This window comes from Petromyzon marinus, chromosome 10 (assembly GCF_048934315.1).
Source record: "Petromyzon marinus isolate PM22_M1 ecotype Great Lakes invasive population chromosome 10, UKy_Petmar_22M1.pri1.0, whole genome shotgun sequence".
Lineage (NCBI taxonomy): Eukaryota > Metazoa > Chordata > Hyperoartia > Petromyzontiformes > Petromyzontidae > Petromyzon > Petromyzon marinus.
The window spans coordinates 752,221-778,495 of NC_133676.1; the positions used below are offsets into that span (position 1 = coordinate 752,221).

General features: G+C 55.8%; 1 protein-coding gene across 1 annotated transcript; it reads left to right on the forward strand.

The window, feature by feature from the left end:
• Positions 1 to 4,644: 4,644 nt before the first annotated feature.
• On the forward strand, positions 4,645 to 24,524 carry LOC142924186 (uncharacterized). The gene is made up of 12 exons (XM_076065994.1): positions 4,645 to 6,749; positions 8,368 to 8,525; positions 10,056 to 10,192; positions 11,431 to 11,577; positions 12,594 to 12,732; positions 17,286 to 17,367; positions 19,015 to 19,187; positions 20,183 to 20,243; positions 21,381 to 21,498; positions 21,987 to 22,437; positions 22,774 to 23,492; positions 23,792 to 24,524. The coding sequence occupies exons 2-12, from the start codon at positions 8,427 to 8,429 to the stop codon at positions 24,132 to 24,134; spliced, it is 2,469 nt and encodes an 822-aa protein (XP_075922109.1). The 5' UTR covers positions 4,645 to 6,749; positions 8,368 to 8,426; the 3' UTR covers positions 24,135 to 24,524.
• Positions 24,525 to 26,275: the final 1,751 nt, after the last annotated feature.

The window sequence follows — 26,275 nt, forward strand, 5'->3', positions numbered from 1 at the left end:
TCCATGTTGTGGGTTCGTGGTGAGTGTATGAGTCCGTGTTGTGGGTTCGTGGTGAGTGTGTGGGCCCATGTTACAGGTTCGTGGTGAGTATGTTGGTCTGTGTTGTGGGTTCGTGGTGTGTGGGTCCGTGTTGTGGGTTCGTGGGAAGAGTGTGGGTCCGTGTTGTGGGTTCGTGTTGAGTGTGTGGGTCCGTGTTGTGGGTTCGTGGTGAGTGTGTTGGTCTGTGTTGTGGGTTCGTGGTGAGTGTGTGGGTCCGTGTTGTGGGTTCGTGTTGAGTGTGTGGGTCCGTGTTGTGGGTTCGTGGTGAGTGTGTGGGTCCGTGTTGTGGGTTCGTGGTAAGTGTGTGGGTCCGTGTTGTGGGTTCGTGGTGAGCGTGTGGGTCCATGTTGTGGGTTCGTGGTGAGAGTGTAGGTCCGTGTTGTGGGTTCGTGGTAAGTGTGTGGGTCCGTGTTGTGGGTTCGTGGTGAGCGTGTGGGTCCGTGTTGTGGGTTCGTGGTGAGAGTGTAGGTCCGTGTTGTGGGTTCGTGGTGAGTGTGTGGGTCCGTGTTGTGGGTTCGTGGAGAGTGTGTGGGTCCGTGTTGTGGGTTCGTGGTGAGTGTGTGGGTCCGTGTTCTGGGTTCGTGGTGAGTGTGTGGGTCCATGTTGTGGGTTTGTGGTGAGTGTGTGGGTCCGTGTTGTGGGTTCGTGGTGAGTGTGTGGGTCCGTGTTGTGGGTTCGTGGTGAGTGTGTGGGTCCGTGTTGTGGGTTCGTGGTGAGTGTGTGGGTCCATGTTGTGGGTTCGTGGTGAGTGTGTGGGTCCGTGTTGTGGGTTCGTGGTGAGTGTGTGGGTCCGTGTTGTGGGTTCGTGGTGAGTGTGTGGGTCCGTATTGTGGGTTCTTGGTGAGTGTGGGTTTGTATTGTGGGTTTGTATTGTGGGTTCGTGGTGAGAGTGTGGGTCCGTATTGCGGGTTCGTGGTGAGTGTGTGGGTCCGTGGTGAGTGTGTGGGTCCGTGTTGTGGGTTCGTGGTGAGTGTGTGGGTCCGTGTTGTGGGTTCGTGGTGAATGTATTGGTCTGTGTTGTGGGTTCTTGATGAGTGGGTGGATCCGTGTTGTGGATTCTGGTGAGTGTGGGTTTGTATTGTGGGTTCGTGGTGAGTGTGTGGGTCCATGTTGTGGGTTCGTGGTGAGTGTATGAGTCCGTGTTGTGGGTTCGTGGTGAGTGTGTGGGCCCATGTTACAGGTTCGTGGTGAGTATGTTGGTCTGTGTTGTGGGTTCGTGGTGTGTGGGTCCGTGTTGTGGGTTCGTGGGAAGAGTGTGGGTCCGTGTTGTGGGTTCGTGTTGAGTGTGTGGGTCCGTGTTGTGGGTTCGTGGTGAGTGTGTTGGTCTGTGTTGTGGGTTCGTGGTGAGTGTGTGGGTCCGTGTTGTGGGTTCGTGTTGAGTGTGTGGGTCCGTGTTGTGGGTTCGTGGTGAGTGTGTGGGTCCGTGTTGTGGGTTCGTGGTAAGTGTGTGGGTCCGTGTTGTGGGTTCGTGGTGAGCGTGTGGGTCCATGTTGTGGGTTCGTGGTGAGAGTGTAGGTCCGTGTTGTGGGTTCGTGGTAAGTGTGTGGGTCCGTGTTGTGGGTTCGTGGTGAGCGTGTGGGTCCGTGTTGTGGGTTCGTGGTGAGAGTGTAGGTCCGTGTTGTGGGTTCGTGGTGAGTGTGTGGGTCCGTGTTGTGGGTTCGTGGAGAGTGTGTGGGTCCGTGTTGTGGGTTCGTGGTGAGTGTGTGGGTCCGTGTTCTGGGTTCGTGGTGAGTGTGTGGGTCCATGTTGTGGGTTCGTGGTGAGTGTGTGGGTCCGTGTTGTGGGTTCGTGGTGAGTGTGTGGGTCCGTGTTGTGGGTTCGTGGTGAGTGTGTGGGTCCGTGTTGTGGGTTCGTGGTGAGTGTGTGGGTCCATGTTGTGGGTTCGTGGTGAGTGTGTGGGTCCGTGTTGTGGGTTCGTGGTGAGTGTGTGGGTCCGTGTTGTGGGTTCGTGGTGAGTGTGTGGGTCCGTGTTGTGGGTTCGTGGTAAGAGTCTGTGGGTCCGTGTTGTGGGTTCGTGGTCTAGTGTGTGGGTCCGTGTTGTGGGTTCGTGGTGAGTGTGTGGGTCCGTGTTGTGGGTTCGTGGTGAATGTATTGGTCTGTGTTGTGGGTTCTTGGTGAGTGGGTGGATCCGTGTTGTGGGTTCTTGGTGAGTGTGGGTTTGTATTGTGGGTTCGTGGTGAGTGTGTGGGTCCGTGTTGTGGGTTCGTGGTGAGTGTATGAGTCCGTGTTGTGGGTTCGTGGTGAGTGTGTGGGCCCATGTTGCAGGTTCGTGGTGAGTATGTTGGTCTGTGTTGTGGGTTCGTGGTGAGTGCGTGGGTCCGTGTTGTGGGTTCGTGGGAAGAGTGTGGGTCCGTATTGCGGGTTCCTGGTGAGTGTGTTGGTCTGTGTTGTGGGTTCGTGGTGAGTGTGTGGGTCCGTGTTGTGGGTTCGTGGTGAGTGCGTGGGTCCGTGTTGTGGGTTCGTGGTGAGTGTGTGGGTCCGTGTTGTGGGTTCGTGTTGAGTGTGTGGGTCCGTGTTGTGGGTTCGTGGGAAGTGTGTGGGTCCATGTTGTGGGTTCGTGGTGAGTGTGTGGGTCTGTGTTGTGGGTTCGTGGTGAGTGTGTGTGTCCGTGTTGCGGGTTCGTGGTGAATGTATTGGTCTGTGTTGTGGGTTTTTGGTGAGTGTGTGGGTCCGTGTTGTCGGTTCTTGGTGAGTGTGGGTTTGTATTGTGGGTTCGTGGTGAGAGTGTGGGTCCGTGTTGTGGGTTCGTGGTGAGTGTGTGGGTCCGTGTTGTGGGTTCGTGGTAAGAGTGTGGGTCCGTATTGCGGGTTCCTGGTGAGTGTGTTGGTCTGTGTTGTGGGTTCGTGGTGAGTGTGTGGGTCCGTGTTGTGGGTTCATGGTGAGTGTGTGGGTCCGTGTTGTGGGTTCGTGGTGAGTGTGTGGGTCCGTGTTGCGGGTTTGTGGTGAATGTATTGGTCTGTGTTGTGGGTTCTTGGTGAGTGTGTGGATCTGTATTGTGGGTTCTTGGTGAGTGTGGGTTTGTATTGTGGGTTTGTATTGTGGGTTCGTGGTGAGAGTGTGGGTCCGTATTGCGGGTTCGTGGTAAGAGTGTGTTTGTCTGTGTTGTGGGTTCTTGGTGAGTGTAAGGGTCCGTGTTGTGGGTTCGTGGTAAGTGTGTGGGTTCGTGTTGTGGGTTCGTGGTGAGTGTGTGGGTCCGTGTTGTGGGTTCGTGGGAAGTGTGTGGGTCCGTGTTGCGGGTTCGTGGTGAGTGTGTGGGTCCGTGTTGTGGGTTCGTCGTGAGTGTGTGGGTCCGTGTTGTGGGCTCGTGGTGAGTGTGTGGGTCCGTGTTGTGGGTTCGTGGTGAGTGTATGAGTCCGTGTTGTGGGTTCGTGGTGAGTGTGGGGGCCCATGTTGCAGGTTCGTGGTGAGTATGTTGGTCTGTGTTGTGGGTTCGTGGTGAGTGCGTGGGTCCGTGTTGTGGGTTCGTGGGAAGAGTGTGGGTCCGTATTGCGGGTTCCTGGTGAGTGTGTTGGTCTGTGTTGTGGGTTCGTGGTGAGTGTGTGGGTCCGTGTTGTGGGTTCGTGGTGAGTGCGTGGGTCCGTGTTGTGGGTTCGTGGTGAGTGTGTGGGTCCGTGTTGTAGGTTTGTGGTGAGTGTGTGGGTCCGTGTTGTGGGTTCTTGGTGAGTGTGGGTTTGTATTGTGGGTTCGTGGTGAGTGCGTGGGTCCGTGTTGTTGGTTCGTGGTGAGTGTGTGAGTCCGTGTTGTGGGTTCGTGTTGAGTGTGTGGGTCCGTGTTGTGGGTTCGTGGGAAGTGGGTGGGTCCATGTTGTGGGTTCGTGGTGAGTGTGGGTCCGTGTTGTGGGTTCGTGGTGAGTGTGTGTGTCCGTGTTGCGGGTTCGTGGTGAATGTATTGGTCTTTGTTGTGGGTTTTTGGTGAGTGTGTGGGTCCGTGTTGTGGGTTCGTGGTAAGAGTGTGGGTCCGTATTGCGGGTTCCTGGTGAGTGTGTTGGTCTGTGTTGTGGGTTCGTGGTGAGTGTGTGGGTCCATGTTGTGGGTTCGTGGTGAGTGTGTGGGTCCGTGTTGTGGGTTCGTGGTGAGTGTGTGGGTCCGTGTTGTGGGTTCGTGGTGAGTGTGTGGGTCCGTGTTGTGGGTTCGTGGTGAGTGCGTGGGTCTGTGTTGTGGGTTCGTGGTGAGTGCGTGGGTCTGTGTTGTGGGTTCGTGGGAAGAGTGTGGGTCCGTATTGCGGGTTCCTGGTGAGTGTGTTGGTCTGTGTTGTGGGTTCGTGGTGAGTGTGTGGGTCCGTGTTGTGGGTTCGTGGTGAGTGCGTGGGTCCGTGTTGTGGGTTCGTGGTGAGTCTGTGGGTCCGTGTTGTGGGTTCGTGTTGAGTGTGTGGGTCCGTGTTGTGGGTTCGTGGTGAGTGTGTGTGTCCTTGTTGCGGGTTCGTGGTGAATGTATTGGTCTGTGTTGTGGGTTTTTGGTGAGTGTGTGGGTCCGTGTTGTGGGTTCTTGGTGAGTGTGGGTTTGTATTGTGGGTTCGTGGTGAGAGTGTGGGTCCGTGTTGTGGGTTCGTGGTGAGTGTGTGGGTCCGTGTTGTGGGTTCGTGGTAAGAGTGTGGGTCCGTATTGCGGGTTCCTGGTGAGTGTGTTGGTCTGTGTTGTGGGTTCGTGGTGAGTGTGTGGGTCCATGTTGTGGGTTCGTGGTGAGTGTGTGGGTCCGTGTTGTGGGTTCGTGGTGAGTGTGTGGGTCCGTGTTGTGGGTTCGTGGTGAGTGTGTGGGTCCGTGTTGTGGGTTCATGGTGAGTGTGTGGGTCCGTGTTGTGGGTTCGTGGTGAGTGTGTGGGTCCGTGTTGCGGGTTCGTGGTGAATGTATTGGTCTGTGTTGTGGGTTCTTGGTGAGTGTGTGGATCCGTATTGTGGGTTCTTGGTGAGTGTGGGTTTGTATTGTGGGTTTGTATTGTGGGTTCGTGGTGAGAGTGTGGGTCCGTATTGCGGGTTCGTGGTAAAAGTGTGTTTGTCTGTGTTGTGGGTTCTTGGTGAGTGTAAGGGTCCGTGTTGTGGGTTCGTGGTAAGTGTGTGGGTTCGTGTTGTGGGTTCGTGGTGAGTGTGTGGGTCCGTGTTGTGGGTTCGTGGGAAGTGTGTGGGTCCGTGTTGCGGGTTCGTGGTGAGTGTGTGGGTCCGTGTTGTGGGTTCGTCGTGAGTGTGTGGGTCCGTGTTGTGGGCTCGTGGTAAGAGTGTGTTTGTCTGTTTTGTGGGTTCTTGGTGAGTGTGTGGATCCGTGTTGTGGGTTCTTGGTGAATGGGGTTTGTATTGTGGGTTATTGGTGAGGGTGTGATTCCGTAGTGAGGATGCGGGTTCGTGGTGAGGATGTGAGTTTGTGATTAATGTGTGAGTCCGTGTTGACGATGTGAGTCCACTTGTGATCGCGGTGACCTCGCCCTCCACTGACTCTCTCCTCCGTCCCCCCCCTCCACTCTCCACGCAGAGACACCGAGATATTTACGGAGCACAACAACGCTACTCTCAGAATTAGCGCCATGGTATGCGTGACCCCTTTTGCTCGACATATGAACCACACCAGGACTTACAAAACACCACCCACACTGATGAACACCCTCACTTACAAACACCACACCAACACCCTCACTGACGAACACCCTCACTGACGAACATCCTCACTTACGAACACCACCCACACCTATGAACACCCACACTTACGAACACCACCCACACTTACAAAGATCCACACTTGCGAACACTACCCACCTACGAACACCCACACTTACAAACACCACCCACACTTACAAAGATCCACACTTACGAACACTACCCACCTACGAACACCCACAATTACGAACACCACCCACACTCATGAACACCCACACTTACAAACACCCACACCTTTGAACACAGTTTTGTTACAGCCTCAAGGGGACCGTTGTCTTTGTGTGTGTGTGTTGACGAGTCTACTGCACCTTTGTCTATGTGTGTGTGTATGTGTGTAGCGATAGTGTAGCGGTTAGCGCGCTGCGCTATGAACCTGGCGACCCGGGTTCGATTCCCGCTCACGGCCAACACCAGTGACGATTATCTGAACCGGTCCCGGGCCTCCCCTAGGTCGACTCAGCCTCAAATGAGTACCTGGTGCGGTGTGTAAACATCGCCACTAGGGAGAAAAAGGCGGTCGGGCGTGGTGCTGGCCACCCACCCCCTCGTGTACCGTTCCGGCCTTCATAGGTGCTCGCTAACAGCACTTGCCCCCTACAGTCTGTTAAGGCTATATGGGGGATCTTTATTTTTTATTTATGTGTATGTGGGGAGCGGTAGTGTAGCAGTTTGCGCACTGCCACGAACCTGGCAACCCGGGTTCGATTCCCGCTTATGGCCAACACCAGTGACGATTATTTGAACCGGTCCTGGGCCTCCCGTAGGTCGACTCAGCCTCAAATGAGTACCGTGTGTGGTGTGTAAACATCGCCACTGTGGAGACAAAGGCGGCCGGGCATGGTGCTGCCCACCTACCCCCTCGTGTGCCATGCTGGGCTTCATAGGGGCTCGCTATAAGCACTTTCCCCAACAGTCTGTTACAAGCTATACGGGGGATCTTTGTACGTGTGTGTGTTTGTGTGTGTGTAGACAAGTCGAGCTGGACCGAGTGGGAGGCAGCCTCCATCTATCACCACGTGGAGCGCGTTCACCTCCGGCACCGGATTAATCCGCAGCAAATCACCCAAAGGTTAGAGAGAGAGAGAGATGAGCAGGAAAATCATCAAAGTCTAAGAATGATATTAGCTCAAATAGCAGCAGCTCAACCAAGTGGCCTGATATCATCAAATCATCATCATTGTCATCGCCTGGAAATGCACAGCAGCAGCGAAAAAACACTTTGATAAAAGCGTGACGATGGTGATTCCTCAAAATGTGGAGGGGAACAAATCCACGCAGTGACCACCACGGAGACCCACAGAGACACACATAGAGACCCACAGACACCCAGCCACCCACAGAGACACCCATAGAGACCCTTAGACCCACAGAGACACCTATAGACACATAGAGACTCACAGATATACCCATAGACACATAGAGACACCCATAGAGACCCATAGACACACAGAGATACCCAAAGAGACTCCAAAGACACATAGAGACACCCATAGAGACCCATAAACACACAGATACACCCCACAAAGAACCATAGATCCACAGAGACCCATACCTTAGCACGGTTAGCTACGTGCAGTGCGAACGAAGTTCATCATCCGTACACGCACCCTGTACCGCTCCGTGGGTCTCTGAGTATCGGTCTCTGTGGGTCTATATGGTTCTATATGAGTATAGGTCTTTGTGGGTCTCTGGTTCTATATGAGTGGCAGTCTCTGTGGGTCTCTATGGTTCTATATGAGTATGGGTCTCTGTGGGTCTATGAGGGTCTCTGTGCGTCTCTGTGGGGCTCTATGGTTCTATATAAGTATGGGTCTCTGTGGGTCTCTGGTTCTATATGAATATGGGTCTCAGTGGGTCTCTGAGGGTCTCTGCGTCTCTGTGGAGCTCTATGGGTATCCTTGGGTCTCTATGGTTCTATATGAGTATGGTTCTGTGTGGGTCTCTGTGGGTCTCCATGGTTCTATATGAATATGGGTCTCTGTGGGTCTCTGGTTCTATATGAGTATGGGTCTATGAGGGTCTCTATGCATCTCTGTGGGGCTCTATGGTCTATATGAGTGGGTCTCTGTGGGTCTCTGGTTCTATATGAGTATGGGTCTCTGTGAGTCTATGAGGGTCTCTGTGCATCTCTGTGGGGCTCTATGGGTCTCCTTGGGTCTCTATGGTTCTATATGAGTATGGTTCTTTGTGGGTCTCTGAGGATCTCTGTGGTTCTCTATGAGTCTCTATAAGTCTGTATCAACGTGCACTTAGAGCAAATGGCTCCCACATGGTGATGACGACGATGGTGACGATGATGATGACGGTGATGATGACGACGACGATGACGTTGATGATGATGTTGACGATGATGATGATTATGACGACGATGACGACGATGATGATGATGACGACGATGATGATGACGATGATGACGACGATGACGACGATGACAACGATGATGATGACGATGATGATAATGAAGATGACGACGATGATGATGACGATGACTATGACGACGATGATGACGACGATGATGACAATGATAATGATGACGACGACGATGATGACAATGATGATAATGATGATGACGATGATGACGACGATTAGGATGATGATACCAGTCACTTCGGTGGGGGGCTTAACCCGGTGTGTGCGTAAATAAAATTAGTTTATAGTTTAAGTTGTTATTGTTGTCACGTGTGCAGCGATCCTGAGTCTCTTCAAGCCTCACTTGACTGAGCGCCAGAAGCTGGAGCTGGCCACCATGCAGGAAGTTTGGTTCTTCACTCTGGACGGGGAAGGAAGCTCACGAGGGGGAGTGAAGAACGGAGAATTTGACGACGACGACAACAACTACATCCTTGTGAGACTCACAGACACACACAAAGACACAGACACAACAACCGCCATTCGCCACTAAGTGGCGGTGACGTCACCACAACGCTTGTGCCAGGCCAGGTGCACCTTGAGGCCACGTGAAGTGTTGAACGCCCGCTGCCAGGAGGTCACGGGGTAGACCCAGGTGCCACGGGACGACTGTCTGAGATGACTGGCTGATGCACCACCTGTGCCCCCTACTGTGCCATCCTGCTGTGCTTTAGCCACCCGGCGCTCCGCTCATTGTTGTGACCGTCGCTCCTCCGCCCTCCGTTGTTGTTGGAGGGCGGCTGCCTCCAACTTCCCAGTAGCGTCCTTCACGAGCCTCCTCCACAGAGGCTGATCTTGACACCGCATCCTCCTGTACCACATCACTCCATCTCTTCTCTAGCCCGTGCTGCGCCCGTTTAGCCCCCTTGATCCGGCCGAATAAAATCTGTTTCGGCATGCGTTGGCTGGGCATGCGGGCTACATGACCCATCCAACGCAGCCTTGCCTGCCGGAGGAGCTCACCGATGGGACCTTGCCCAGATCTTTCAAAGATTTGTGAGCTCCTCACACAATCCAGCCTGGTTAAACCCATGATGGATCGTAGGCAGGCTAGCCTAAATGTTTCTAACCGGTGAAGATGTTCCATTTGGGGGGTCCACGTTTCGCAAGTGTAGAGAAGGGAGGGAATGACCGTGGCCGAGAAGACCTGAAGCTTAGTGCGGAGCGACAGACCAGGTAGCTTCCACACAGCGTTACACAACCGATGAAAATATATTGCCGCCCGACTGATTCTGAGTGAGACCTCTGCTGTTAAACTGTAGCTGGTCATAAGCACACTGCCCAGGTATGGGAAACTCTCCACTCTCTCCACAATTGCCCCATCACCGATTGGGAGTTGTGGGGGTGGAGTATCCGATGGTACAAAATACCCAGGCAGGTGCTTAGTTTTGGTGGGGCTGATGGTAAGGCCCCATCTCTTAGTGGCACACTCCAGTCTCAGCAGCAGCGTCTCCAACTCCTCCTCTGAATGAGCAGCTATTACCAAATCATCGGCATACATAACGTGGTTGAGCAATAGGGAGCCATCCGTTGACCGCACCCGGGCATCGATCAGCCTCCCATTATATCTGTACCAAATGGAGATTCCCCCGGTACAGCTATTGAAGGCTTCACGAACTACGTGGTCAAAATAGATGTTAAATAATATGGGAGCCAGAGGACATCCCTGTCACACCCCAAGGTGTACAGGGAATGGCTCTGACTCCCGGCCACGTAGTTTTACCCGGGCCTGTTCACTATCATGAAGGCCCACACAGAGACACTGATACCCATAAAGCACCACAGATTAGCACGGTTGGCTACGTACAGTGCGAAAGAAGTTCAACATACACACATACAGAGACACACAGACACATAGAGACGCACAGAGACACCCACAGACACCCACAGTGACCCACAGATTAGCACTGTTGGCTACATGTGACCTCCTCGTGACCCCCACCCTGACCTCCCGTGACCCCTGCAGGTCCAGAACGAGCACTTCTACTACCGCTTCCAGCTGGACAGGAAGATTGGGCAGGGTGGGCAGAGCGTGGTGGTGAGGTGTCTGGACCACAAGACTCGGACGATGGTGGCTCTCAAGATCCTCGCCTCGCCCTCCACGTGAGTGGGCCCTGGCGCAGCAGTGCAGTCAACAACAACAATAACACCACCAATAACAAGAACAATAAACAAACACACACTATGGGACTGCTGCTGGCTGTGAACCACAACAACAAACAATGACTGAACATCCTTTACTTGAATCTCCATCGCTCAACCACCACCTCCCCACCACCACCTCCACAGCGACACTCCCACCCCACCACCACCTCCCCACCACCCTCACCACCACCGCCACCACTGGTTGTGTGTTGGAGACGAACCCCACCACAACACTGACAATTGACTTTGACACTTTCCAACACAACAACCAGTTAAGTGCTGAGCAAGTAACGAGCTGGCCAAGCGTTTTGTGTTTAGGTGACAAACCACCTCAACCAATTGGGCGTGTGTCAGTGTGGCGGGTTTAATGACACAACATTTATATTTACGTCATATAACCCAAACTCACCTCTATTGTGGATAATATTGATAGCGACAGACCAACTACGCATTACCCATTACTACTACTCAGTGTTACAGACACAGACCCACTACTACTAATCAGTGTTACACACATAGACCCACTACTACTACTCAGTGTTACACACACAGACACATTACTACTACTCACTGTTACACACACAGACCCACTACTACTACTCAGTGTTACACACACAGACCCACTACTACTACTCAGTGTTACACACACAGACCCATTACTACTACTCAGTGTTACACACACAGACCCACTACTACTCAGTGTTACACACACAGACCCACTACTACTACTCAGTGTTACACACATAGACCCACTACTACTACACAGTGTTACACACAGATCCAATACGACTTCTACTCAGTGTTACACACACAGACCCACTACTACTATTCAGTGTTACACACACAGACCCACTACTACTACACAGTGTTACACACACAGATCCAATACGACTTCTACGCAGTGTTACACACACAGACCCACTACTACTACTCTGTGTTACACACACAGACCCACTACTACTACTCAGTGTTCCACACACAGACCCACTATTACTACTCAGTGTTCCACACACAGACCCACTACTACTACTCAGTGTTCCACACACAGACCCACTGTATATTAAAGTCTAAACTCTCTGTCTCTGTCTCTCTCTGTCTGTCTCTGTCTTGATCTCTGTTTCTTTATGTCTCTTTCTCTCTATCTGTCTCTCTTTCTTTCTCGCTCTCGTTCTGTGAACTTGCTCACTCGCTCGCAGCTCCAGGGAAGAAAAGCACCAGAGAACAGAGCTGCTAATGTCCATGGAGCTCCAGAGCGACCGTAGCAACGTGGACTACAACGTAGTCAGGGTCCTGGAGACTTTCTACTTTCGAGGCCACAAATGCCTTGTCATGGAGCTGTTGAAGTACGCACACCACCAGCACCACTACCACCACTCACTCACTCATTAACTCACCACCAACATTCACTCACCCACTCACTCGTTCACTCACTCACCCACCACTCACTCACCACCACCACCGACTAACTCACCATCACCACCACCACCACTCACCCACCACCACCACCACTCACCCACTCACTCACTCACCACCACCACTTACCCACTCACTCACTCACCACCACACCACTCACCCACTCACCCTCCACCACCCACCCACCATCACCACCACACCACCCACTCAACCACCCACCATCACCAGCACAACCCCTCACCCAACCACCCACCATAACCACCCACCCACCACCCATCCACCATCACCCACCAGCACCCACCACCACCAAACACCACCACCAAACACCACCACCACCAAACACCACCACCACAACACCACCACCACCCATACAGACCCATAGAGACACCCATACCCATACATTAGTACGGTTGGCTATGTATGGTGCAAAAGAAGTTCTGCATACATTCACACACAGAGACCCACAGACCCCCAGACCCACAGAGACCCATAGAGACCCACAGAGACACCCACACAGACACCCATAGAGACCCACACATTAGCATGCTTGGCTACGTACGGTGTGAATGAATTTCAACATACGCACACAAAGATCAAAGATCCCCCATATAGCCTTAACAGACTGTAGTGGCAAGTGCTGTTAGCGAGCACCTTTAAAGGCCGGCACGGCACACGAGGGGGTGGGTGGCCAACACCACGCGCGGCCGTCTTTGTCTCCCCAGTGGCGATGTTTACACATCGCACCAGGTACTCATTTGAGGCTGAGTCGACCTAGGGTAGACCCAGGACCGGTTCAGATAATCGTCACTGGGTGTTGGCCATGAGCGGGAACCGAGCCCAGTTCGCCAGGTTCGCAGCGCAGCACGCTAACCGCTGATGTCACTGACGTCGTCGCTGACGTCGTCGCTGATGTGACTGACATGGTCGCTGTCTCTCCGCGTGGCAGGGCGAAACTCCATTGCGTGCTCAGACAGATGACGCTGTGGCAAAGTCACGAGGATGCGGTGAGGTCGTACACTAGGGCCATCCTCCACTTCCTGGCCCACACCAAGTCCCGGGGCATCGTACACGGGGACATCAAGCCCGTGAGTGGAGTGCATGCTGTGTAATGGTGTCTGTGTGTGTGGGTGTATATGTGTGTGGGTGTCTGTGTGTGAGTGTGTGTGTGTGAGTGTCTGTGTGTGGGTGTGTCTGCGTGTGTGGGTGAGTACACGGTAAAACAACCCGCTAACTCCTCGCAGTGCCGGATGGGCAACTCTGTCGTGGACAGTGCTGTGGGGGGAGGGCCAATTCCGATTGGCTACTCCCCTCATGGCGTCTGTGACCACCACAGTGGCTAAACGGGGGGCTCTGGATGGGTGCGAGGGGCTGGTAACCCCTCCACCTTCAAAATTTTACCACTAAACCACGACTGAAATATGTAACTAATAAGCTTGTGCCGGAGGCCCCAGGGGGACAAGCATTTTTGACGTCTCCTGGCCAAACTCCAATTGGCGGAGCCAGGAGATTGAATCTCTACACTCGGGGCTCCTCCAGAAACAACGAAAAGCCACTTCGTGTGGCCACGTGGAATGTTCGAACGCTCACTGCGGAGGAGAGGCTGCCACTCCTCTGTCGGGAGCTGGACCGGTACCGCCTGGATCTCTGTGGCATTCAGGAGGTCCGGTGGACCGGTTCTGGCTCCTGCCACCATGAGGGGTGGACAGTCCTCTACTCGGGGCAACAGACTGCCAAACAACAGGATGTGGCTCTTCTTTTGAACAAAAGAATGAAGGGGGCGTGGGAGCGTGGCGGTGAGGTGTGGGAAGCTGTAAGCCCCAGGCTACTTTGGGCTCGCCTTCCCATCAACCGGAGGAGAGGAGTGGTGTTCGTGGTTATTTATGCCCCCTCCGAAGACGAACATCCGTGGAGGGATGCAGGCAAAGCCGATGAGTCAGATGCCTTCTATGACCTCGTGCCACAGGTGCTGGCTAAAGTGGCCCCTCAGGATAGAGTCATCTTGTTGGGTGACTTCAATACCCGAGTTGGTCATGATGCTGGCACCTGGTCTGGAGTGATTGGAGGGCATGGGCCAGATCAGCTCAATAACAACGGTAGGAGGCTGCTAGATTTTTGTGCAACCCATGGGCTTGTAATTACCAACACGCTGTTCCGGCATCGGCGCATCCACACAACATCATGGATGCATGCCGGGTCCAAGCAAGAACATCTGCTGGACTACATAGTGACGGACTAGAGGATGCGAGCCCATGTCCTTGACACCAGGACCTACCGTGGAGCTGATCTGCCCTCTGACCATCGACTAGTCATCTGTAAGATGCACCTGCCATTCTTCCACTCCGGTGTTGGGTGTACACCCAGGACCCCATTCCAACCTAAAGTGGCCTGGTCTCAGTTATCTGATGAAAGTTGCAAGTGAGAATTTCATCATTGCTTGCGGCTGGGGTTGGCATTGTCCCCCACTCCTCCTGATGTCGAGGGTAAATGGGCGAGGTTTAGGACTGTGACTCATGCAGCTGCAATGGCTGCTTTGGGTACGTGGTCCAGACCTCCCCAGAGACCCTGACTGACAGAGGAGGTGTTGAGGTTGGTTGAGAAAAAGCGACAGGCCCACTGTCATTGGCTACAGAATCCCACGTCAGAGAATGAGGAGGCTTACCACAGCCTTCGCTCGGAGGTTTGGAGAGCCGTGAGGCGCTGCAATGATGGGTGGTGGTCGCAGGTTGCTGAGGAGATGGAGTCTGCCTCAGTGGCCCGCGATCACAAATCTCTATTTAACTCCATCAAAAAAGTAACCTGCAGCGCCACACCTATTACCATCATTAGGGGAAAAAACGGTGATCCAATCTCTGACCCCCAGGAACAGGTTTGCAGATTTGCTGAGCATTTCTGTGAGGTCCTGGGGGAGGGGAAATCCATCAGCCAGGAAAACATCGTGGCACAAAGTGGGGATGATCCTGCTGAGGCTGCAGTGCCTCAAATATTGGAAGAAGTCACCCCCTGTGAGTGGCTGGCTGAGGTGCCATCTGTTGAGGAAGTACTGAAGGTGATCCGGAGTCTGAGACCAGGAAAGGCACCGGGTAGAGATGATCTCCCAAGCGAAATGCTGAGGGAGGGTGGCGTTTGTGCACAGACTGCCCTATATGACTTCATAACAACAGTCTGGACCACTGGATGGGTTCCGCAGGATTGGCAGAAGGGGGACCGCAAAAACTGTAACAACTACAGGGGCATCTCACTCCTCAGTGTGCCGGGAAAGGTCCTGGCAAGGATTATTCAACATCGCCTTGCCAGGCACGCTGAGGAGAGGCTTGCGGAGCCCCAATGTGGTTTCAGGAAAGGGCGGTCCTGCACAGATGCCATATTTTCTGTCCGTCTGCTACAGCAGAGGTGTAGGGAATTCCAACAAGACCTACATCTCTGCTTTATTGACCTTGATCTTCGTGCTTTTGGAGTCCCTGACCCTCTGCTCACGATCATTAAGGACCTTCATGATGGTGAGCCGGCCCGGGTAAAACTACGTGGCCGGGAGTCAGAGCCATTACCTGTACACCTTGGGGTGCGACAGGGATGTCCTCTGGCTCCCACATTATTTCACATCAATTTTGACTACGTAGTTCGTTAAGCCTTCAATAGCTGTACCGGGGGAATCTCCATTTGGTACAGATATAATGAGGGGCTGATCGATGCCCGGGTGCGGTCAAGGGATGGCTCTCTATTGCTCAACCACGTTATGTATGCCGATGATTTGGTAATAGCTGCTCATTCAGAGGAGGAGTTGGAGATGCTGCTGCTGAGACTGGAGCGTGCCACTAAGAGATGGGGCCTTACCATCAGCCCCACCAAAACTAAGCACCTGCCTGGGTATTTTGTACCATTGGACACTCCACCCCCACAACTCTCAATCGGTGATTGGGCAGTTGTGGAGAGAGTGGAGAGTTTCCCATACCTGGGCAGTGTGCTTATGACCGGCTCCAGTTTAATAGCAGAGGTCTCACTCTGAATTAGTCGAGTGTCAATATCTTTTCATTGGTTGCGTAACGCTGTGTGGAAGCTACCTGGTCTGTCGCTCTGCACTAAGCTTCAGGTCTTCTCGGCCACGGTTATTCCCTCCCTTCTCTACGCTTGCGAAACGTGGACCCCCCTAATGGAACATCTTTGCCGGTTAGAAACATATAGGCTAGCCTGCCTACGATCCATCCTGGGTTTAACCTGGCTGGATTGTGTGAGGAGCTCACAAATCTTTCAAAGATCTTGGCACGGTTCCATCGGTGAGCTCCTCCGGCAGGCAAGGCTGCGTTGGCTGGGTCATGTAGCCTGCATGCCCAGCCACCGCATGCCGAAACAGCTTTTGTTCGGCCGGATCTAGGGAGCTAAATGGGCGCGGCACGGGCTAGAGAAGAGATGGAGTGATGTGGCACAGAAGGACGTGGAGCTAAGTGGACTTGCCGATGACTGGTACCAGTGGTGTCAAGATCGGCCTCTGTGGAGCAGGCTCGTGAAGGACGCTGCTGGGCAGTTGGAGGCAGTTGCCCTCCAACAACAACGGAGGATGGAGGAGCGACGCTCACAATAACGAGCGGAGCACCGGGTGGCTAAAGCACAGAAGGTTGGCACAGTAGGGGGCACAGGTGGTGCATCAGCCAGTCATCTGAGTCAGTCGACCCGTGGCACTTGGGTCTGCCCCGTGACCTCCTGCCAGCGGGCGTTCGACACTTCACGTAGCCTCAAGGTGCACATGGCCTGGCACAAGCGTCGTGGTGACGTCACCGCCACTTAGTGGCGAATGGCGGTTGTTGTACACGCTGGGGTGCTGGTGCTCGCTCTGCAGATGTAAATGCCACTGATTATTCATGTTCTGCAGATGTAGATGTCACTGGTGTTCTTCATGTTCTGCAGATGTAGATACCACTGGTTCTTCACGTTCTGCAAATGTAGATGCCACTATGTCTTAACGTCCTGTAGATGTAGATGGCACTGGTTTTTCACGTCCTGTAGATGTAGATGCCACTGGTTTTTCACGTTCTGCAGATGCAGATGCCACTCGTTCTTCACGTTCTGCAGATGTAGATGTCACTCGTTCTTCATGTTCTGCAGATGTAGATGCAAATAGTTCCTCATGTTCTGCGGATGTAGATGCGACTGGTTCTTCACGTTCTGCAGATGTAGATGCCACTGGCTCTTCACGTTCTGCAGATGTAGATACCACTGGTTCTTCACGTTCTGTAGATGTAGATGCCACTGGTTCCTCACGTTCTGTAAATATAGATGCCACTGTTCCGTCACGTTATGTAGATGAAGATGTCACTGGTTCTTCATGCTCTGTAGATCCCACTGGTTCTTCACGTTCTGTAGATGCCACTGGTTTTCCATGTTCTGTTGATGTAGATACCACTGGTTCTTCCCGTTCTGTAGGTGCCACAGGTTGTTCATGTTCTGTTGATGTAGATGCCACAGGTTCTTCACGTTCTGCAGATGTAGATGTCACTGTTTTTTTGCGCATATCTCTGAAACTTCGTAAGTTGAACGTCTGTGAGCGGAGGCAGTCCCCCTGCACAGACGCTCGGTCGTAAACGACGCTCACCGCCTTTACCATGCTGGGTGTGAATTCCCTCCCTGCGGCTCACTCCCCATCCAGAGCAACGTTCTGTTGGCGAACATCGCGGATGGCATCGTCAGGGTCAGGAACTTCGCCTCAAGCTTCTTTGTGGATGGCAAAAGTGAGTGGAGACACCCACACACACCCACCCATCCACCCACTGACACCCCCACACACCCATCTACCCACCCATCCACCCACCTACACATCCATTCGCCATCAACCCATCCATTCCCCCACCCATCAAGCCACCCACCGACCCCCCCATCAATCCACCCACCTATCCACCCACCCACTGACCCATCCACCCACCCACCCATCCATCCACCCACCCACCCATCCACACACCCAGCCACCCACCTACCCATTCACCCACCCAGCCACTGACCCATCCACCAACCCACTCACCCACCCATCCATATATCCATCCATGCACCTACCCACCCACCCAGCCATCCAGCCACCCACTCACCCACCCACCCATCCACCCACCCACCCACCCATCCACCCACTAGCCCATCCACCCACCCGCTCACCCACCCACCCACACATCCATTCACCCATCCACCCATCAACCCATCAACCCACCGACCCATCCACCCACCCACCCACCCACTCTCCCACCCACCCACCCATCCATCTATCCATCCATCTATCCATCCATGCACCCACCCACACAGCCATTCACCCACCCATCCATCCACCCACCCAGTCATCCAGACACCCACCAACCCAGCCATCCAGCCACCAACTCACCCGCCCACTCACCGAGCGATCCACGCACCCACCCAGCGAGCCATCCACCCACTCACCCACCCACCCACTGATTCAGCTACCCAGCCACCCACTCACCCAGCCACCCACTCACCCAACCACCCACTCACCCACCCACCCATCCATCTATCCATACATCCACCTACCCAGCCATCCACCCACCCACCCAGCCATCCATCTACCCACCCATCCACCCCTCCACCCAGCCATCCAGCCACCCACTCACCCAACCACCCACCCGGCCATCCACCCACCCACTCATCCATCCAGCGACCTACTCACCCATCCACCCAGCCAGCCATCCGCCCACTCACCCACCCACCCACTCACCCAGCCAGCCAGCCAGCCATCCACCCACTTACCCACCCACCCACTCATCCACCCAGCCAGGTAGCCATCCACCCACTCACCCACGCGCCCATCCACCCACCCATCCACCCACCCACCCACCGACCCCCCCCATCCAGCGACCCACCCACACACCCATCCACCCATACACCCATCCACCCATACACCCACTCAACCACCCATCCATCTATCTACCCACCCACCCAGCCATCCACCCACCCAGCCATCAAGCCACCCACCCACCCACCCAGCCGGATATCCACCCACTCACCCACCCACTCACCCACTCACCCACCCAGCCATCCACCCACCCGCCCAGCCACTGACCCACCCACCCATCCATCTATGCACCCACCCACCCACCGACCCATCCAGCCACCTACCCACTCACCCACTGACCTGCCCATCCAGTCACCCACCCATGAATCCACCCACCCACCCACTCACCCACCCGCCCACCCACTCACCCATCCATGTATCCATCCACCCACCCACTCACCCACCTAACCATCCACCCCCCACCCAGCCACTGCCCCAGCCACCCAACCCAGCCACCCAACCCAGCCACCCAACCCACCCACCCACCTACACACACGTACCTAGTCTACAATCTTCATCATCATCGCTGCTGTTGTCGTCTGCACAGCCTCGCACGTGGGAGGAACCCTCGCCTACGTGGCCCCCGAGGTGCTTCTCGGCTACCCGGCGACCTGCGCTGTGGACACATGGTCGCTGGGCTGCACCGTCGCCAAGCTGGCCACCGACAGGGAACTCTTCCTCTCGTTCAGCCGCGACGACCACCTGGCTTGCTGCATCGAGGTGACTGGGGAGCCTCCCTGGGGGGCCTCGAGCGACGACCTGGCCCACAGCCAGCCAGTCACCCAGCCAGTCACTCAGTCACCCAACCCTGTCAGCCAGTCACCCAACCAGCCACCCAACCACCCACCCACTCACCTACCCACCCACCTACCTACGCATCCTCTCACTCACCTACACATTTACCCACCCACCCATCTACCTACTTACCCGCACACTCACCCACCTACTTACCCAGCCACCCACCTACCTACACACCCACGTAACCACCCACTCACCCACCTACCTACCTACCCACCCACTCACTCATCCACCTACCCACCCACTCGTCCACCCCCTCACCCACCCACCTACCCCCTCACCCACCCACCTACTCACTGACTCACCCACCTACCCACCCAGTAACCCTCCCACCTACACACCCACTGACCTATCCACCCATCCACTCACCCACTCACCCACTCACCCATCCACTCACCCACTCACCCACTCACCCACCCACTTACCCACCGACCTACCCACCCATTCACCCACTCACCTACCTACCCACTCACCCACCCACCTACCTATCCACTAACCCACCCACTCACCCTCCCCCCACCCACCTACTCACCCATGATGCTAGATGCGCTGAGCAACAACGATAATGTCACGTTCAGGTCTTTCGTCGTACAGCCAATGAAAAACAGCCACGTAGCTCAGTGGGGCCTTCCCTGGTGAAATCAAAATAGTTCAGTTTTAGTGTGGGCCTCTGAGTCTCAATGGTTTTATATGAGTCTCTGGACCTCTATGGGTCTATGTATGGGTCTCTGTCGGTCCGTATGGGTCTCTCTATGGGTCTCTGTGGATCCATATGGGTCTCTGTGAGTCCCTATGGTTTTATATAAGTCTCTGGATCTCTATGGGTCTCTGTATGGGTCCCCGTGTGTAACACGCGTGTAACATTCGTGTAACATGCGTGTGTCCCTCTGTGTGTCTGTCTTGAAATGGTTGCGCAGATCCTGGGCATGCCTCCAAAAGAAATGGTGGAGAAAGCTCGCAAAAGAGCGGCATACTTTGGTGAGTTGAAGGGTGGTGTGATGGTGGTGTGGTGGTGGTGAGGTGGTGGTGTGGTGGTGGTGAAGTGCTGGTGAGGTAGTGGTGAGGTGGTGGTGGTGGTGGTGTAACGCTAGCGGTGTGGTGGTGAGGTGGTGATGGTGTGGTGGTGGTGGTGGTGAGGTGGTGGTGGTGAGGTGGTGGTGGTGTAGAGGTGGTAGTGGTGTAGAGGTGGTAGTGGAGGTGGTGAGGTGGTGGTGAGGTGGTGGTGTGGTGGTTGTGTGGCAGTGGATAGTGGTGAGGTGGTGGTGTGATGGTCGTGAGGTGTAGTGATGGTGAGGTGTTAGTGGTGGCGATAGTGGTGGTGTGGTGGTGGCGGGGTGGTGGTGTGGTGGTGGTGTAGAGGTGGCAGTGTGGTGGTATGGTGGTAGTGGTGGTGTGGTGGTGTAGAGGTGGCAATAATGGTGGTGAAGTAGTGGTCATGTGGTGGTGGTATAGGGCTAGCGGTGTGGTGTGAGGTGGTGATGGTGTGGTGGTGGTGGTGGTGAGGTGGTGGTGGTATGGTGGTGTAGATGGGGTAGTGGAGGTGGTGTGGTGGTGTTGGTGAGGTGGTGGTATGGCAATGGATAGTGGTGGTGTGGTGGTGGTGGTGAGGTGGTGTTGTAGGGGTAGCGGTGTGGTGGTGAGGTGGTGGTGGTGTGGTGGTGAGGTGGTGGTGTGGTTTTGGTGTGGTTGTGGTGAGGTAGTGGTGAGGTAGTGGTGGTGAGGTGTTGGTGGTGGCGATGGTGGTGGTGTGGTGGTGTTCTAGGGGTAGCGGTGTCGTGGTATGGTGGTAGTGGTGGTGTGGTCAGGTGGTGGTGGTGTGGTGGTGAGGTGGTGGTCGTGCTTTGGTGGTGGCGTAGAGGTGGTAGTGGAGGTGGTGTGGGGGTGAGGTGGTGGTGTTGTAGGGGTAGCGGTGTGGTGGTGAGTGGGTGGGTAGGTGGGTAGGTGGTTGGTGACACTGTGCGTGCCTCTCTCTGTGTGTCTCTCTTTCCATCTCTCTGTCTGTGTATGTGTCTCTCTCTCTGTCTCTCTTCCTCTTTGTTTGTCTCTCTGTGTATCTCTCTGTCTCTATCTCCCTCTCTGTGTGTATGTATATCTCTCTCTGTCTCTGTCCTACAGATGAGGCCGGCCAGCCTCACTGCCCGGCCAGGAAACGACTCCCGGCAAGTGTCCCCCTGCGTTTGGTGCTGCGGGGATGTGGAGCTCAGCTTGTGGCCTTCATTAGCAGCTGCTTGCAGTAAGAACACAGACACATACCGCTCGTGTAGCCTCAAGCCGACTGTAGGGGCAAGTGCTGTTAGTACTAGCGAGTAGCAGCGCCTATACACAGACAAAGATCCCCCGTGTAGACTCTAGCAGATTGTAGGGGCAAGTGCTGTTAGTAGTAGCGAGTAGCAGCACCGCCTATGAAGGCCTCCGGCACTGTGGCACACACAGAGGAGGTGGGTGGCTAGCACCACCACGTCCGGCCACCTTTGTCTCCCCAGTGGCGATGTTTACACTAGGTACTCATTTGAGGCTGAGTCGACCTAGGGGAGGCCTAGGACCAGTTCAGATAATATAATTGCTGTCACTGGTGTTGGCCGTGTGCAGGAATCTAACTCGGGTTTCTGCCGGGTTCATAACACCACCGCTGTCCATTACACACACACACGTACACACACACGTACAGATGGGAACGTCAAATCCTCACCTCCCCTGTCTCCATCCCCCCCGCCTCCCCAGGTGGGATCCAGAACTCCGCATGACACCGGAGCAGGCGCTGAGTCACGGCTGGCTCCAGAACGAGACCACCACCATCGAGGCCACCCCCACCACCATCGAGGCCACCCCCACCACCATCGAGGTCACGCCCACCACCATCGAGGCCACCCCCACCACCATCGAGTCCACCACCATCGAGGCCACTCCCACCACCATGGAGGCCACCCCAACCACCATAGAGGCCACCCCCACCACCATGGAGGCCACCCCAACCACCATGGAGGCCACCCCCACCACCATGGAGGCCACCCCCACCACCATGGAGGCCACCCCCACCACCATCGAGGCCACCCCCACCACCATCGAGGCCACCCCCACCACCATCGAGGCCACCCCCACCACCATCGAGGCCACCCCCACCACCATCGAGGCCACCCCCACCACCATCGAGGCCACCCCCACCACCATCGAGGCCACCCCCACCACCATCGAGGCCACCCCCACCACCATCGAGGCCACCCCCACCACCATCGAGGCCACCCCCACCACCATCGAGGCCACCCCCACCACCATCGAGGCCACCCCCACAACCATCGAGGCCACCCCCACCACCATCGAGGCCACCCCCACCACCATCGAGGCCACCCCCACCACCATCGAGGCCACCCCCACCACCATCGAGGCCACCCCCACCACGATCGAGGCCACCCCCACCACCATCGAGGCCACCCCCACCACCATCGAGGCCACCCCCACCACCATCGAGGCCACCCCCACCACCATCGAGGCCACCCCCACCACCATCGAGGCCACCCCCACCACCATCGAGGCCACCCCCACCACCATCGAGGCCACCCCCACCACCATCGAGGCCACCCCCACCACCATCGAGGCCACCCCCACCACCATCGAGGCCACCCCCACCACCATCGAGGCCACCCCCACCACCATCGAGGCCACCGCCACCACCATCGAGGCCACCCCCACCACCATCGAGGCCACCACCATCGAGGCCACCCCCACCACCATCGAGGCCACCCCCACCACCATCGAGGCCACCCCCACCACCGTCGAGGCCACCTCCACCACCATCGAGGCCACCCCCACCACCATCGAGGCCACCGCCACCACCATCGAGGCCACCCCCACCACCATCCAGGCCACCACCATCGAGGCCACCCCCACCACCATCGAGGCCACCCCCACCACCATCGAGGCCACCCCCACCACCGTCGAGGCCACCCCCACCACCGTCGAGGCCACCCCCACCACCGTCGAGGCCACCCCCACCACCGTCGAGGCCACCCCCACCACCGTCGAGGGCACCCCCACCACCGTCGAGGCCACCCCCACCACCGTCGAGGCCACCCCCACCACCATCCAGGCCACCACCAGCGAGGCCACCCCCACCACCATCGAGGCCACCCCCACCACCAGCGAGGCCACCCCCACCACCAGCGAGGCCACCCCCACCACCATCGAGGCCACCCCCATCACCAGCGAGGCCTTTGGAGCTGCGGATCTACGGTGAGACTCCCTCTGTGTGCTCAGTGCAGGGTCTCTGAGTATGGGTCGTTGTGAGTCTGTATGGGTCTCTGAGTATGGGTCTCGATGCATCTATATGAATTTAGTATTTGGTCTGCCGCTATGAATCCCCACGTGACGATGATGATGATGACATCAGCCACTTGGTTGAGCTGCTTTCATTTGTGATGGCCAGGTCCACTTCTGGCCGTGGGGACCGATCGCGACCTCTGGCTGTAGTACCAGCATGACGATGATTATGATGATGTGCTGCTGTGGTGTTGCTGCCTCTCTCTCCACAGAGCTGAGTCGGAGAAAAAGCCCCCATCATCATCATCCTTGTCATCATCGCTGGATGAGGATGAGACAGAGGAGGTGGAGGAGGAGGAGAACGAGGATCAGACGGAGGATGAGACAGAGGAAGAGGAGAAGATGGAAGTGGAGGAGAAGACAGAAGACGAGGAGCAGATGGAAGTGGACGAGAAGACAGAAGAGGATGAGCAGATTGAAGAGGAGGAGGTGCAACAGCAGCAGGAGAAGAAGAAGAAGAAAAAGAAGCAAAGGGGTCTGGCCCATATGGGCAGGGCGCTCTCCTCGATCTTCCGCCGCCTGCTGCTGTGTGGTGGGCAGCCCACGGCAGAGTAGCGGGGGGGTGGTGGTGGAGTCGGTGCCAACCACCACCACCACGAGCAGCAGCACCGCACCACCCACCCACCCACACACAGTCACCCCACACACACCCAGCCACCCACACTCACTCACCCCACACACCCACTCACCACACTCACTATCGTGGAGACCAGCTGTGGAAGACGACTGAAGAGCGGCCGCCAGACATGGACTGGACACAGCCACTCACTGCACTCACCACACGCTCACCCCACCACACACTCACCAGTAGCTTACCCAGGGCCCCCCTTATCTCAGGCTACAACCCTAACACGTGGTGTGTGTTAAAATAGCATTGTACGTGTGTAGTTTTGTATATTATTATTGTAAATATGATTGTTATAATTATATATGAAGTCACCAGTATGTGAAAAACGTTGCAGACGTTTTTTTTCGTGGGGTTTGGTGCCTTCGATCGTCAGTGCCGTGTGGGGGTCTGAGTTCATAATGTCCAGGTAGGGTGGGGTTATAATGGCCAGGTAAGGTGGGTTATAATGGTCAGGAAGGGTGGGGTTATAATGGTCAGGTAGGGTGGGGTCATAATAGCCAGGTAGAGTGGGGTTATAATGGCCAGGTAAGGTGGGTTATAATGGTCAGGAAGGGTGGGGTTATAATGCCCAGCTAGGGTGGGTTCATAATGCCCAGCTAGGGTGGGCATAATGGCGGTTGGGCGCCTTCCCCACGTAAAATGGCGGTTGTGCGGCTTCCCCACGCAAGATGGTGGTTGGGCAAAGTCCCTACCTAAGATGGCGATTGGCCACCTTCCCAACGTAAAATGGCGGTTGGGCACCTTCCCCACGCACAATGGCGGTTTGCCGTCTTCCTTACCTAAGAGGGCGTTTGTGGGGTTATAATGCCCAGCTAGAGTGGGTTCATAATGCCCAGCTAGAGTGGGTTCATAATGCCCAGCTAGGGTGGGCATAATGGCGGTTGGGCGCCTTCCCCACGTAAAATGGCGGTTGTGCGGCTTCCCCACGCAAGATGGTGGTTGGGCAAAGTCCCTACCTAAGATGGCGATTGGCCACCTTTCCAACGTAAAATGGCGGTTGGGCACCTTCCCCACGCACAATGGCGGTTTGCCGTCTTCCTTACCTAAGAGGGCGTTTGTGCGCCTTTCCTACGTAAGATGGCGGTTGGACGCCTTCCACGTGAAATAATGGTGGGTGGCCGCCTGGTGGTTGGGCGCCTTCCCCACACAAGATGGCGGCTGAGCACCGTATATACGCTAGAAATGGCTAGATGTTGTGTGAGGGCTGATGCCCCCCTCCTCCTCTCCCCCTTGGACCTCCTCTCTTTTACGCCGGGCTGCCGCCGATCGAGTCATCGGCCTCCCCGCACCAGCATCCTCTCTGTCGGGCATGGCTCGTTGCTGGCTCTCCACCACCTCACGTTATTCTGCCTCCCACCCCCCACGTAAACCACCACTCACGCTGCGGGGGCTGCGGGCGCGCGCACAACCGGACCTGCTGCCCACCACGTGCACGCGCTAAAAATAGCGCGGCTGCTGCGCGAGCGCTGGCGCAGGTAATGAGTTAGTGCGCAGCGCAGCCTTACTTGCACACACGCCAGAATTACGCACCACGCCGAACCCTTAATGCGATCGCCGCCACGTAAACCCCCTGCGTAAAACGCGCTCGGTAAATACGCACGCGACCGCAAACACCGGGTGGGTGTGAGAATGAGTGTTGAGTGAGTGTGTGTGTGAGGATGAGTGGCGGGTGGGTGAGCGGGCGTGAGAGTGGGTGGGTGTGAGAATGAGTGGTGAGTGATTGGACGGGCGTGAGAGTGAGTGGTGAGTGAGCGGGCGGGAGAGTGGGTGGGTGTGAGAGTGAGTGGTGGGTGGGCGTGAGAGTGAGTGGTGAGTGTTTGGTGGCTGGATGTGAGAGTGAGTGGTGAGCGAGTAGGCGGGCGTGAGAGTGGGTGGGTGTGAGAGTTAGTGGTGGGTGGGTTGTGAGAGTGAGTGGTGGGTGGGCGTGAGAGTGAGTGGGTGGGTGGGTGGGAGAGTGTTAGAGTGAGTGGTGGGTGGGTGTGGGTGAGGGTTAGTGGGTGGGCATGAGAGTCGTGAATTAGTGGTGAGTGGGTGTGCGTGAGTGATTCGTGAGAGTGGTGGGTGGGCG

Bases quoted from the DNA above. Each gene is read 5' to 3' on its own strand.
- LOC142924186 (XM_076065994.1), top strand. From the start codon at position 8,427: ATGCAGGAAGTTTGGTTCTTCACTCTGGACGGGGAAGGAAGCTCACGA. The intron at 12,733-17,285 runs GTGAGTGGAGTG...CTCCCCATCCAG, and splicing joins TACACGGGGACATCAAGCCC to AGCAACGTTCTGTTGGCGAA. The intron at 23,493-23,791 runs GTGAGACTCCCT...CTCTCTCCACAG, and splicing joins TTTGGAGCTGCGGATCTACG to AGCTGAGTCGGAGAAAAAGC.